Here is a 15204-nt window from a genome sequence, read left to right on the forward strand (position 1 = left end):
CTTGTTTCCAAAGGGTTTCCAAACCGCTTTTAAATTCAAATTGGAAAAAGACTTCAACCTTTTCATGTCTTTTAAATCAAATAATGACATTGAACGAAAACATAAACGGGAAGTCAATTCCACATGGAAGTACATAGCTCAGCCGGTGTGTTAAATGGAATTCCAGATGGAAGACTGGGAATGAGCGTAGATTTGATTTTTGATTTAATAAAATATAATTGATAGAGAATATTTGTAGCTCATATTGAACTGTGGCGAACCTCTTGCTCTTCGAGCTTGGTTTTCTGGGCGATGTTTCATTACCCAATTAGGTAACATTATCAGTGCTAGAAGAGAGTGGGATTTGCTATCTGTTTATACATTGGTATATAAATACTAGTACATTAAATTGTGTATATCTATCTATATAAAAGCGAAATGCCACTCAGGCATCATCACAAAATCTCCAGAACTGTAAAGCCTACTAACTTGAAATTTGGCCACCTATGATCCTCTTGGCTTCTAGGTGCTCACTAAGAAAGGATTTTTCGAAATGACCATCAGAGCATTTAGAGTATTTCCTATATTATTGTTATTAACACGCTCTGATGCTAAAGAGTTCTACTCCCCCTCCCAACCTGAAATCTGTTCCAAATGCAAAACACATGCAGAGAGGAGTTGAGTTTCAGTTTTAGTTTCACAGCACCAAGCAGCTTTAGTACAGAACTGTTGGGCTAAGCCATGCCCAGGCTCCTTGCTCACACAGCAAATACTGTTTCACTTTCTAAACAGTCCTCAACTCTCACACACTGACAGGATGTTAGCCAGAGGAATACCAATGGATGCTGGTAGGCAGAGGCAGAATTTTTTCCCCCTTATTTTCCTCCCCCAAAACTAAGCCCAACCACATAGTTTCGTAGTGAAGTATGGGTATCGAGCTAGTTCCTTAATATGAGAGCAAACGTCACTCCTACAAACTGATGATGTTACCCAGTTGGGTAATGAAATGACTGTAAGAAAACTATCAAGCTCAGAGAGCAACAAGGACCCCACAATAGATAATATTATGAAGCAAGTCATTCACTGGGGGAAAACACTACAATGACCGTAAATAAGCAAAACACTTGATAATTTTTCTCAAAGGACAAAATACGAGAGCCAGCAGAACTGGTTTTGAAATCAGCAAGGATTGAAATCCATCCAGTATTGGCATAGTTCCATGGATACAGAAAAATAAGGCACTGTCATTTTTATATCCAGTGGGTTAGCTTATCTATATCCATAAGGTAAAGATAAAAGTTCCTCTTGCACACATGTGCTAGTCATTTCTGGCTCTAGGGGGCGGTGCTCATCTCCGTTACAAAGCCGAAGAGCCAGCGCTATCCAAAGACGTCTCTGTGGTCATGTGGCCGGCAGGACTAAATGCCTTCGAAGGCACGCACAACACTGTTACCTTCCCACCAAAGGTGGTCCCTATTTTTCTACTTGCATTTTTCCATTCTTTCGAACTGCTCGGTTGGCAGAAGGTGGGACAAGTAACAGGAGCTCACTCCATTACGTGGCACTAGGGATTCGAACTGCCAACCTTTCTGATTGACAAGCTCAGCATCTTAGCCACTGAGCCACCACGTCCCTATCTATATCCATACATATATACAAATCCTTCCTCCCTCCCTCCCTTCCTTCCCACCCATTCCTTCATCTTCCTCCCTCCCCTTTCTCCTTCCTCCCTTCCTCCCTCCCTCCCTTCCTTCCTTCCTTCCTTCCTTCCTTCCTTCCTTCCTCCTCTTTGCTAAAAAACTCAAAGATACAGAGTGAAAATCCCAGCTAGGCCAAATATGTATGTATGTATGTATTTATGTATGTATGTATGTATATGTATGTATGTATATGTGTGTGTGTGTGTGTGTGTGTGTACGTACATACATACATACATATATATATATATATAAAGACTCCATTAGCCACCATACACAATTGCTATTCTGGTCAAGAATGATTAATATTATCCAGTTGCAGAGTATTTTCGAACATGGGACTTGTTTTCTAAATGGTTGGACAGTAGAGATAGAAATTAGGAGTGGGAAAAATATTATTGGATAAAAATAAATTGATATGGATGCTACTCTGTTCACTAAGCACTTATGTATGTAAGTGTGAAAATATATAAACTGTTAAAAGAAAAAGAAAATAGTGTTTTAACATATAATTGCTTACTGCCATATTTTTGGAAATGATCCTAAATTCTTGGCTTCGACTGCATTTTAATTCTCATTACAGCCACCTGCATATCTTTAATCCTGCAGGTGGCACTGTTATAATGAAGAAAAAACAAGAGCAGAAACTGGTTCCAACTTTGCTTTTTAAGTTCATTAAACATTCCTTAAACAACATACCTCGGTTCTGATTTACATGAAAGCTGGCACATGACCACCAAAGAAAAAAAAACGAGGATAGAAAAAGCTTGAACAGCATTATTCAAAATAAAAAAAGGTCTTCTGCAGTCACGACATAAGCCTAAGATTGAAAATCAAGCATGTTCAGATGTTACATCTTTTCTATCCTGCTCTACAGAGTGGAGAGTTGGTCTCTGGACAGAAAACCACTTGAAGAGACTAGAAGCGTTTGAATGAAAACTAGCTAGAATTGGCCCCAAAGGACTTAGCATCTGGCTTCCAGAGAGCTTCCGGAGCCTGGGGAGATAGTTTTCACCCTCTCGGAGACTCGAGGAAAACCTCCGGAGCCCGGGGATGGTGCAGGAGGCCGAGTAGGCCACGCCCACCATGGCCACACCCACCCAGCAACTAGGCAGAGAATCCGTGGCTAAAATTTTTGAAGCCCATCCCTGGGCAAAAGTCACTTAACCGAGGTCTCGCTTAAGCCACAGGAATTTGGCGCTCAGTTTTGTTCGTGATATACTTCCGTTTTGTGAAAACGAGATGCATTTTTGGCCTCGCTTGAAATGGAAGAAAGAGCTCCCAGTTGGCACCTCTGCTGGTTGAAACTGGTTGATTTCTCAGGCACTTTGAGCAGGGGTGTGTGTGTGTGCTATTGGGGGGGGGGTAAAGTGGTACAGTCCCAGGGTTCTAATTGAAGACCTATCTGGGTTTTTGTTTTACTCGTGTGAGAAAAAGAGGAGAGTTTTCAGTTGAAAAACTTGTTTTAACCTCCAGGTGTGGGTCTTTCTTTAGCTTTGAGATGAAGATAAGGAAGGTCAGTAACGTCCACTTTTAGTGTCAAAGTGTGTAGACGTGGTAGGAGAGCTGGGTCAGCCAATTAAAACTTCAGCCCTTTTAATTTGTTAATCGGATAAGGGGCCACTACATTTCTTGCTTTTTTTTCTGCCAATTTTGCAAGAGAAAATTTCAGTTTTCTGAAAAGGTAGTTTTTTTTTTAACAAAACAAAACAAAACAAAAACCTGTTGTAACTTACCTGAACAAAGACTTCCTACAGTTTCCAGACTATTTCTTATCTTTTTAAAAAATGCAAATCTCCTGATATCATTTCATGCAAATTATCCCAAAGTCTTTTTTTATATACCTTGGCTTTATCATTTCCTTCCAGAAAGGAAATCATTTCCTTGCAGAAATTTCAACACCAAATGTTAAGTATCTTTAATTTATTTTGGAAAAAAAAGGAAAAGAAAGGGAAGGGAGGGGAAAGGAAAGGGAAGAGAAGGAAAGGAGAGGAAAAGATAGGGAAGAGAGAAAGGGAAGGGGAAAGGGAAGCGAAGGAAAGGAAAGAATGGAAAGGGAAGGGGAAAGAGAAGGAAAGGAAAAAAGGGAATGGGGAAGAAGGGGAAGGGGAAAGGAAAGGGGAAGGAAAACAGGAAAACAAAGGGAAGGGAAAGAAGAGAAGGGAAGAAAACAAAGAGAAGGGAAGGGAAGGAAAAAGGAAAGGAAAAAGGAAAGGAAGGGAAGGGAATTGGAAGGGGGAAGGGGAAGAGAAGGAAAAGAAGGAAAAGAAAACAAAGGGAAGGGAAAGAAGGGAAGGAGAAGAAGGAAAAGAAAAGAAAGGATTGAAAAGAAAGTTTGACTCCCCTACTGAAGATAAGAGTTTGGAGACCATAGACAAGCCCTTGCAGCTTCAGTGTTTCAACATATGTCTCCTAAAGGGCATAAGATTACTTTTGAATTACCGGTCTAGTGTTTTTGAGTTCCTGACTTGATGCTTTTGTGGCCTTCTGCTTTCCTCCAAAAAAGAAAGAAGGATTGCCCCAAAGAGGGTTGAGCACCAAATATCAGTAATGGCTTACAATCACCAGCTTACTTTCCCACCACTTTGAAACAGGACACACAAAAAGAAAGAAAAACTATCGCATAAACTCTACAATCGGCTACACAGAATTTGTTTATTAAAAACAACCCCTCTCCCTCCAGGAAATCCCTGTTCATTTTTTATTAAGTTTCCATCAAGAGTCTTCTCTCTGCCCCTTCTGGACAATGGACGCATCCTGCAAGCCATCAAAATGTAGGTCTTGAGAACCATTCCTTACAGAAGGATATGTTCTCCTACCATGGTCAAAGAAAGAAGGCTTGGCCAAGGTCTTCTAGGGTAGAAGGTTGGTCCATGAACATTAGATGGGTGATGTTCATGACATCACCAATTACATCTACTGTCATTATATATCTGACTTGGTCTATGCGTAGATTCCTTTTGTCAGGCCCCTGTTGGAGTCTGAATCAGAGGGGGAAGACAAACAGCCGACCCGGAAGTGGGAGAGTAGCTCCATTGGCTGTGGAGGAAACTGGGGAAGGGCAAAGTCAGGCTGGGCAGAGCAGGGGAGAGGTAGAACAAGAGAGAGGAGGTTCAGAGAAAGACCCACACTCATCCCCTCTTCATCCTAGGGCACGCGGGGAATAACAGAGAAGAGAGCAAAGTGGGTTGTGTGGCTTATGAGGAAGGAAAGGGCCCCGATCCCCTTCACAAGGCACACCTGGGGAGGGAGTTTAAAGGAGAGGCAGATGGGAGCTGCATTTGTCGGGGACAAATGTTGAGTTTATCTAGTGTTAGCTGCTGTTCCTGGCATTCTCCCAACTGGTTTGATTTCCTGCCGTGTTACTTCACTTCTGGAACTCCTTATCTTGGCCTGCTGGATTTATTACTTTATTTTGCCCTGGTTGGATTTATAATTTAAAGTTTTCTGTTTATAATGTTTGGATTGGAATATCTGCAGCCAAAGGCTGTTGCAGGTTCCTGGGAGAGTTTTTCTCCAGCCTGGAAGCTAACTGGAACATTGGGGGCAAAGTTGGAGCTAATAATACTTATAATACCCATACTTATTCTCTGGCTGAGTTGCCTTTGCGTCATGCCCCAGATCATCACACCTTTGACTAGCTATGAACATCCTGAGCCCAGACCTCCAAATGGCTTTCTCAAGTGAAGCAACCCCTTCCTGTTAAAGAGATATGTACGTATCATCACTACCCCAACAGCCATCTTAATAGTCTTCCTCCTCCTCTTCCTCTTCAAAAATTTCACCAGCCGTAGCAGCCTCCAGGGCTGCCAGGGCCTCTGCAACGTCCGCGTCTTCTTCCAGTTCTCCGTTAACCTTGGTGAGGCCATCAGATGTAGCTTCCCAAGCAGGCTCTCTCTTTTTCCTCCCTGAGAGAATCTCGGTGGCTATTTGGTCCTCAAAAGAGAGGTCAAAGGGCTTGTCCGCCAGACGCCGTCCCCTTCATCCGACTCCCTGCACAGCGGGTTCCAGTTATGGATGACGGTCGTGTTTTCCGTGCTTTGGTTGATTTGCACCAGGTGGTTTGGGAGGTTCTCCTTCCCAACAGTCCTCAATTTCTCAGCATGGTTGTCCTCGGGGAGAAAAGATGGATTATCCAACCAAACGTCTTTGTCTCGCATCTCTGGTAGGGCAAAAATGGGTTCGGCGGTCGTCTGAAAACCCTCCTCCTTGCAAAGAGCATTCGACGTTTCCAAAGTCTGCTTGGGGTAATTTTCAGGATCAAAAATCTCGAGTTTATCACCTGTTTTTGGCTGGAAGTCTCTTTTGGCTGGAGGTTCAGGCTGCTGACCAGAAGAGCTGTGCAGGTTAACCTCTTTCGGTTGGGTTTTATGATGAGGGGCGCTGAGATCCTTAGAGGAATGGATCCCATTCACGCTACATTTTACTACGGAGTTCCCAAGTCCTTTGTCTGGAAGAGCAGGGATTCTGTTACTCCAAAGAGCATCTTTGGAGTGGTGGAACCTGCATTGGTTTGCTGCAACCTGCATCTCTGCAACGTGGACTTCGTTTCTATGGCCCAGAATGTCCCTGTTCTGCTTGCAATGGAATTTTCCTCTTTCTTCCTCGTCTGGTTTGTAGAGGTTTATCTCATTGACATAGGCAGCCGTCTGCACTTCTTGGGGATGGAGGATGTAGCTTGGGAAAAAAATGAAGAATACCCAGTTATTCCATTTCTCTCCCCTTGTCACGGAGAAACCTGCTCATTTCGCCAGAGTTTCTCACCTGAATTTGGAACATCGTTTACCTTTGTGTGGTAGAAAAGCATGGTGCAACTACATTGAAATGGAATTAAAGTTAACTGACCATTGTCTTGATGTTTGGCAACGCAACTAAAAGAATCCCCCTTACTTCAATGTGCTTTCACTTCTAGTTGACTGTTTAATAGTGTCCGTTGTGGGAAAAACTAATTAACAAATATCTATCTATCCTCAGTATCTATCTATCTATCTATCTATCTATCTATCTATCTATCTATCTATCTATCTATCTCTATCTATCCATCCATCCATCCATCCATCCATCCATCCATCCATCCATCCATCCTTCTATCTATCTAATCAATCTATCTATCTATCTATCTATCTATCTATCTATCTATCTATCTATCTATCATATCTATCTTATATCTATCATTTGTCTGTCTATCTATCTATCTATCTATCTATCTATCTATCTATCATCATCATCATCATCATCTATCATGTCTCTTATATCTATCATTTGTCTGTCTATTATCTATCTATCTATCTATCTATCTATCTATCTATCTATCTATCTATCTATCTATCTGATTATCAACTATTTGTCTGTCTGTCTGTCTATCTATCTATCTATCTATCTATCTATCTATCTATCTATCATCTATCTATCTATCTATCTATCTATCTATCTATCATCTATCTATCTATCTATCTCTCTATCTTCATCATCATCATCATCATCATCTATCATGTCTATCTCTTATATCTATCATTTGTTTGTCTATTATCTATCTATCTATATCTATCTATCTATCTATCTATCTATCTATCTATCTATCTATCTATCTATCTATCTATCCATCATATCTATCTTATATCTATCATCTATCTATCTATCTATCTATCTATCTATCTATCTATCCATCCATCCATCCATCATATCTATCTTATATCTATCATTTGTCTATCTATCTATCTATCTATCTATCTATCTATCTATCTATCTATCAATCATCTATCATATCTATCTCTTATATCTATCATTTGACTGTCTGTGTCTGTCTGTCTGTCTATCTATCTTTATATCTATCTCTAGCTTTATATCTATCTATATCTTCTATATGTCTGTCTGTCTGTCCATCCGTCCATCCATCCATCCATCCATCCATCCATCCATCCATCCATCCATCTATCGGGTCAGCTTGCAAAATTTAGAAGTGAAAAAATTACTGTGCTAGCCAGCCATCTCAATTAACCTTCTTTGATTTTAGCCCTGCCAGAAATGATATGGAGGCTAACCTACCTTTTAATCATTTTACAGCATTTGCACCCCATCTGGATTCTTCTTTCGTCAGTATCTGTAAAGAGAAAGAGGGTGGGGGGAGGGAAAGAGACATCAGAAGCAGGGAATTCTATGCAAAATAGCAAGAGGTGGGACTCTCCACTTTATTTTTGAAAGTGTGCGTTGGATAAAATGAGTTTCCAATCATGTTTAAACATGGGAAACACTAAGGGTGATGACATTTGACTCAATCAGCATGTTGCGTGCACTCCCCTCCCTCCCTCCTATCCTCTCCTTCCCTCCCTTCCTATTATGCCTCCCTCCCTCCCTCCTTCCCTTCCTCTCTCTTTCTTTCTCTTTCCCTTATCTTCCTTCCTTTGTTTGTTCCTTCTTTTCTCTCTCTCTCCTTTCCACTCTCACCCTCTGCCCTTCCTTCCTCCCTCCCTCCCTCCCTCCCTCCTTCTTCCTTCCTTCCTCCCTCCCTCCTTCCTTTCTTCTTTCTTCTTTTCATTCCTTGCCTCCCTCCTTTCCTTTTCTCTCTCTCTCTCATACTCATTCTCTCATTCTTTCCTACCTAAGACATCACAAGGTTAAACCAGTAGAAAAACAGCAAAGGCATTTTCTTCCTCAACCAAACAGGACAGTATTAAAAACAGAAAGCATTTCCTTTGTTAAATATTAACCAGTGGCTTGTTTCCCTCCAAATAGAGTTGGAATGACCTGGAAAGCTCTGCTGAGAAGTGAAACAGGAGCAGAGAACCAAATTTAGACTCCCGAGACTGCAAACATTGAGAAGTTATGCTACAGCAGAGAAATTGAAAAGATCTACCCAACCAATTCAACCAATTGGCAACTGACTCAATATTTATGATGGTTGTAGGCATCCCCCGGGGATCATGGGCTCCCCTTTTGAGACCTTCTGACAAGCAAAGGTCAGATTCACTTAATGGCCACGTTACTACTTGAACAACTGTCACGATTCACTTAGGAACAGTGAAAAGAAAATTCGTAAAACATCATCTGAGGGAGTGGGGTTGGGGAAGAGAAGGAGGAGGAGGAAGAGGAGGACTGTGGGATTCTTGATGCTCTCTGTGCTTGGCTGTTTTCTTACAAAAGTTTCATTACCAAACTAGGTAACATCATCAGCGTTAATCTTCACTAGTTTGGCTAAGGAAACATCTGTACGAAAACAACCGAGCTCAGAGAGCACCAAGGACTCATGTCAACCCTGAGCTACAAATATTCTCCTTTACCAGAAGTTGACTTTCGAGCTTGATTTCTCACTTGATTAGGAGCCAGCCGTGTGCAGCAGCCGCCACCACCAAAAACCCCTAATGCCATCCTGGGTTGTATAAACAGAGGCACAGAATCAAGATCACGTGAGGTATTAGTGCCGCTTTATAAAGCCCCGGTAAAACCACACCTGGAATATTGCAACCAATTTTGGTTATCATGCTACGGAAAAAGATGTTGGGACTTTGGAAAAAGTACAGAGAAGAGCAACTAAGATGATCAAAGGCCTGGACACTAAAACATATGAAGAATGGCTGCAGGATTTGGGTTTGGCTAGTCTAGAGAAAAGAAGGACTGGCGGGGACAGGATAGCAGGATTTCAGTATTGGAGGGGCTGCCATAAAGAGGAGGGGGTCAAGCTATTCTCCAAAACACCAGAGGGTAGGATCAGAAACAATGGTTGGAAACTGATCAAAGAGAGAAGCAACCTGGAATTAAGGAGAAACTTGCTAACGGTGAGGACAAATAACCAGTGGAAGAGCTTTGCCTTCAGAAGTTGTGGGCGCTCCATCACTGGAGGTTTTTAAGAAGAGACTGGACAGTCACTTGTCTGAGATGGTATAAGATCTCCTGCTTGAGCCGGGGGATGGACTAGAAGACCTCCATGGTTCCTTCCCTATTCTATTCTATTCTATTCTATTCTATTCTATTCTATTCTATTCTATTCTATTCTATTCTATTCTATTCTATTCTATTCTATTCTATTCCATTCCATTCCATTCTATTCATTCTACTCCTATTCCTATTCCATTCCATTTTCTGAGTGGTTTGGTGGCCTAGCCCTAGCCCTAGCCCTAAGTATAGGCAGAGGTTTCTCTCTCTGGGCACAATGAGAATATATCTGCTGAACAAAGCTCTGCATTGGTAACAGGAAGGGCATCCGGCCCTTAAACACTCTGCTAGCTCCATTCAGTTGCCCAGGCTCTAACCCTGCAAGGGATTATGGAGTTGTTGCAAGATGATGATTGTTCTATTCTGTTTTCTATTCTACTTTCCATTCCAGGATAACAGTGCTCCAATATTGGAGGGGCTGCCACAAAGAAAGGGAGGGGGTGTCAAACAACAGCGGCGAGAAAACAGGGGAAAAGTCACCCCAACAAATATCTCACCTAACAACAAAAATATTGGGCTCAATCGTGGTCATTAAGTCAAAGGCTACGTGCCTTTATAAGGGATGGAAAAAAGAACATTTTGGCATATTGTTTATATCTTATAAGTTACAAGCAAGGATGGGATTCTACTGGTTTGGACTGGTTCTATAGAACTGGTTGTTATGATTCTGTGCAGTTCGGAGAACCAGCAAATCATGCCCCTGGCTGTCCCCTCCCCTTTCCACCTGCCCCTCCCCTCCCAGTCAGTCCTTATCGCGCATGTGCAACATCGCACGCATGCCCGACATTGCTGACTGCGTTCTTCCCCGCCAGTCACTCCTTAAGGTATTTCTTTCCCCCCGCTCCTGACGATCAGCTGTTCCTATGATCAGCTGTGCTGGGATTCCCCTCGCTGACTTACTGCTTCACCCAGGAGGCTTCAGGAAGGCAAAAAATGGAGCGGGGGGTACAACTCCCCCTGCCCCCCTCCATTTTTTGCCTTCCTGGGAGCAAAAAAGGTGCCCTCCAGGAGGCTCCCCTGAGGTGCAGGTGGCCACAAAATAGGTGTGTGTGTGTGTGCTGCAAAAAAGAAGCCATGCCCACCCAGTCCCATGGCCAGGCCCACCTAGCCACACCCATCTTGCCACATCCACAGAACTGGTTGTTACAAAATTTGAATCCCACCCCTGGTTACAAGAGGTTCTTGAGACAGATGGAGACATGAAAATAAATATTTTCCATTAGCCTACTTACCAACAAATCACAGGGAGTTCCAGGACCATGATTTTAACCTCACGGGCATCTGAAATGATGGTTATGAAAGCTGGTTAGGAGACAAATCGAGATCAGGGGAGGTACTAATACCACTCTATAAAGCCTTAGTAAGACCACACTTAGAGTACTGCATCCAGTTTTGGTCCCCACACTATAAAAAAGATGTTGAGGCTCTAGAAAAAGTGCAGAGAAGAGCAACCAGGATGATGAGGGGACTGGAGGCTAAAACATACGATGAACGGTTGCAGGAATTGGACCTAGCTAGTCTAGGGAAGAGAAGAATCAGGGGAGACATGATAATGGTCTTCCAGTATTTGAGGGGCTGTCACAGAGAGGAGGGGGGGGTCAAGCTATTTTCCAAGGCACCCGAAGACCAGACAAGGAACAATGGATGGAAACTGAACAAGGAGAGATTCAACCTGGAAATAAGGAGAAACTTTCTGACAGTGAGAACAATCAACCCATGGAACAGAAGTTGCCTTCAGAAGTTGTGGGAGTTTCATCATTGGAAGCTTTCCAGAAGAGACTGGACTGCCATCTGTCAGAAATGGTGAAGGGCCTTCTGCTTGGGTAGGGGGTTGGACTTGATGACCTATAAGGTCCCTTCCAACTCTGTATAATCTGTACATACTGAAGACTAGGATTTTCCTTTGAGAAAGACAGAACAAATAGTCTACACCCCCAGCATTTACTGTTCAAGGAATTCTTGGAGGACAATATTCTTTTGAGATTTCCTGATAAACCCAGAAGAACTACAACATTCACGGGACCTAGGAAGTATGTTAACTATTTTCAGCCAGCATATTTCTAGAGTTGCTTCCTTCAATAGCTTTGCCTGAAGTTCACTTTTGACCCACTGATCTTATCTGAAACCTGCTCTTAGAGGTGAGACAATCTGGTGCTCTCCAGATATTTATGTTCGTAATGTCCATTAGCTTTGGTCAATCAGGTCAAAAATAATGTAAAAAAAAGGTCGACGTACAACCACAATTGTGCGCAACATGTCCGTTGCTAAGTGAAACACATACTAAGTGAATTTTGGCCCATTTTACAACGTTTCTGGCCCCCACCGCTAAGTGAATCCCTTCAGGAAAGGAAGGAAAGCAGCAAAAGTCTTTCTTTCTCTCCGCCAGAAATGAGTCTTTGGGACCCTGCAAGGCCTCCTGCTCCAAGAGGCTGAGCTGGCAAGACAAGTCTCACAAAGACTCATTTCTGGCGGAGTTTGGGGGAAGAGAAAGAAAGAAAGAAAGACTTCTGTTGCTTCTGCTGGTTTTCTTGCATGAAGCCAAAAGTCTGTCTCTCTCTCTCTCTCCCCCCCTGAGAACGGAGCTGAAGACAGTATCCTGTGATCCCAAATAAAGAATGATCGATCGGTAGGAAAACGGAGTGAGGAATTTTCCTGCAGACTTTTGGAGGGATTTTCCCAGGGTCTCTGGTCTACGGGATTTAAAATTTGGTGGTCCCTGAGGTCCAAAAGGTTGGTGACCCCGGATCTAAAGGACCTCGGTTAGATATTTGTGCATGACAGAAAAAAAAAAAAATCCAAATGAATTTCCCAAACACCGCAGAGTTCAAAAGCTCTTCCTTGCTAGCAATCTGTCTTAAGCTATGCTGCTTCCAGATGTAATGTATGGCATGTAGTTTATCCTGACTCGGGTGACTGTTTACCTTGGTGGGAAACCTGTACTCCCCACAGAGACGACTGGAAAAGGCAGTACTGAGCCAGTTGGATGGCAAATCTACTCTGGGGCTGCTTACCTGTCCAACTAGTTTTCTTTTTTTAGGTGGGCTGATGTCAGAAGAATTGTAGTTTCACCTCTAGCCTGCAACCGTGGACACACACACCACAACTCCCCGGGCTGCTTTGATTCATTTTGTCAACATGTTTTTCCTCTCTTGCCACCTTCAATCCTGTGAAGGCCTTTGTCAATTCCCCTCCAGAACTGGTCAAACGGGAAGTGGAGTTGCAGAGGAAAAAAACTTGTCCCATATATATATATATATTTTCCCCATCTTGTTTTGGAAATACGATTTGGAACAGGAAAGTACACAAAAGGATCGAGTAAGGCTTGATAGATTAATAAAGGTAGAGCTGGAGTTAGGACCACATATGCGCCCAACATTTGTGTTGTTGCTAAGTGAAATGTTGGTTAAGTGAATTTGGCCCATTTCTATCTATATCTATAATCTGTACCAAGTCTCTATGGTTAGACTCTGTGCTTTACTCTCTGTGTTACCTAATATTTATATGTCCACATCCAACCTGTCTGCTTAAGACTCTATGATTTACCCTCTGAATTATATCTATATCTATACCTATACCTTTACCTATGCCTATATAATCTGTATATCTGTATCTGCATCTAACTATATATCTATAAGCTATATCAACTCTCTGTTTAGACTATGATTTACTCTCTATTTTATTATATCTATATCATTTATATCTATATGTATATATATCTATATTATAAACTATGAAGTCTCTATGCTTAGACTCTGCGATTTACACTCTATATTATCTAATATTTATATGTCCATAATCAACCTCTCTGCTTAGAGCCTTAGACTCTATAATTTACCTTCTGTTTTATTATATCTATATCATCTATGTCTATCTACTAGCTCGATACCCATGCTTAGCTACAAAACTTATGTGGTCGGGCTTAGTTTTTGGGGAGGAAAATAAGGGGAAAAAAAAAATCTGCCTCTGCTTACTAGCTCCATCGGGATTCATCTGGTTAGCGTCCTGTCAGTGTGTGAGAGAGTTGAGGGCTGTTTGGAAACCGAAACAGTATTTGCTGTGTGAGCAAGGAGACAGCAAGGAGCCTGGGCGTGGCTTAGCTCAACTGTTCTGTAGATGGTTGCTGCTGTGAAACTAAAACTGAAACGGAAACTCCTCTCTTCTGCTTGTGTTTTGCATTTAGAACATATTTCTTTTCAGGTGGGGATGGGGGAGTAGAACTCCTTAACTTCAGAGTGTGTTAATAATAATATCCAAAATGCTAATGCTCTGATGGTTACTTCAAAAATCCTTTCTTAGTGAGCACCTAGAAGCCAAGAGGAACATAAGTGCCAAATTTCAAGTTTGTGAGCTTTACAGTTCTGGAGATTTTATGATGATGCGTGAGTGATATTTCGCTTTTATCTATCTATCTATCTATCTATCTATCTATCTATCTATCTATCTATCTATCTATCTATCTATCTATCTATCTATCTATCCTACCAAGTCTCTATGCTTAAACTCTGTGATTTACTCCCTGTATTAGCTAATGTTTATGTATCCATATCCAACCTCTCTGCTTAGACTCTACGATTTACCCTCTGAATTATTATGTCGATTATCTATATCATCTATATCTATATCTGTTTCTCCATATTTATATCTAACTATATATCTATAAATTATTTCAAATCTCTCTGCTTAGACTCTACAATTTACCCACTGTATTAGAGTTCACCTGCTTTTATTGAAGTTTATGGTCTGAAGCATCCTGGAACTGCCTTATGCGGGGATGCTAAACCGGGAAATGAGAGGGATTTTATTAGGGTTGTTTGCATGATCAACAGAATTTGCATTCCATGCTCCACAAAAGAACTCAGAAACAGGCAGTTGTATTGGAGGAAGGGGAAAAAAAATATTACCCAGGAGGAAATTGTAAAAATAGCAAGTACAAAGTAATGTTTTGTCATTCTTGGTCTTAAATAGCCTTTCTTTTTTTGATCTGCTCCTATGCTGGTGATAATCAGAAGATCTATATGCATGTTCCTAAGTGTGATGACCCGGGGTGTGACACAAAAATAACCAACTCACAAAAATAGAAGAAAATCCATTTAATGCCTCCAACTGGGCCCCAATGTCCAATTATCCTCGGCAGGATATCAAACTCTTAAAGAAAACAGTTTACGGAGGGAATAAATGCAGTTCAGACCCAAAGTAAAGTTAATTCAAAATAAAAAAAACCCAATACAAACCACACTGAAGGAATTACTACAGCAGGCAAGGTTGATTAATTGCAGACTTCTACCAGATAATAGCAGCAACCACAGTTGGGAGGAAGCCAAAACACAGATAAGCTCCAACAAGAATAATACGCGCTTTGCTTCCAGCACCTTTGCCACGCGCAGTTTGTCCTTTTAACCCAGGGGTCAGGGAACTTTTTTACCTCTTACCCCCCAAAAATTTATAAACGCAGATGTTACCCCCTTGATTTGAAAGTAAGGAAATCATACATCCAATAACATTTTGAATTCAAATACACCAGTCCTCACCCTTTCCTAAGAAGTCTGTAGGGGTGTGCATAAGTGCACCAACGCCTACCTTCCCTGTCCTATTGTTTCCT

The 15204-nt window shown here is 41.8% G+C and overlaps 2 protein-coding genes across 2 annotated transcripts in view; one reads left to right on the plus strand and one right to left on the minus strand.

The window, feature by feature from the left end:
• The window catches only part of LOC113435791 (toll-like receptor 6), a 458202-nt gene that overhangs the window by 336589 nt on the left and 106409 nt on the right, over positions 1–15204 (plus strand). The window lies entirely within an intron of this gene.
• The window catches only part of PGCKA1 (PDCD10 and GCKIII kinases associated 1), a 48186-nt gene continuing 37294 nt past the window's right edge, over positions 4313–15204 (minus strand). The window contains 4 exon segments of the mRNA XM_026699863.2: positions 4313–5626; positions 5629–6353; positions 7722–7776; positions 10838–10886. Of these exon segments, the coding sequence (XP_026555648.2) occupies positions 5421–5626; positions 5629–6353; positions 7722–7753 (963 nt within the window). The 5' untranslated portion in view covers positions 7754–7776; positions 10838–10886 and the 3' untranslated portion in view covers positions 4313–5420.

Source organism: Pseudonaja textilis, chromosome 6, assembly GCF_049901715.1.
Source record: "Pseudonaja textilis isolate UNSWEBS1 chromosome 6, rPseTex1.2, whole genome shotgun sequence".
NCBI classification, from domain to species: domain Eukaryota; kingdom Metazoa; phylum Chordata; class Lepidosauria; order Squamata; family Elapidae; genus Pseudonaja; species Pseudonaja textilis.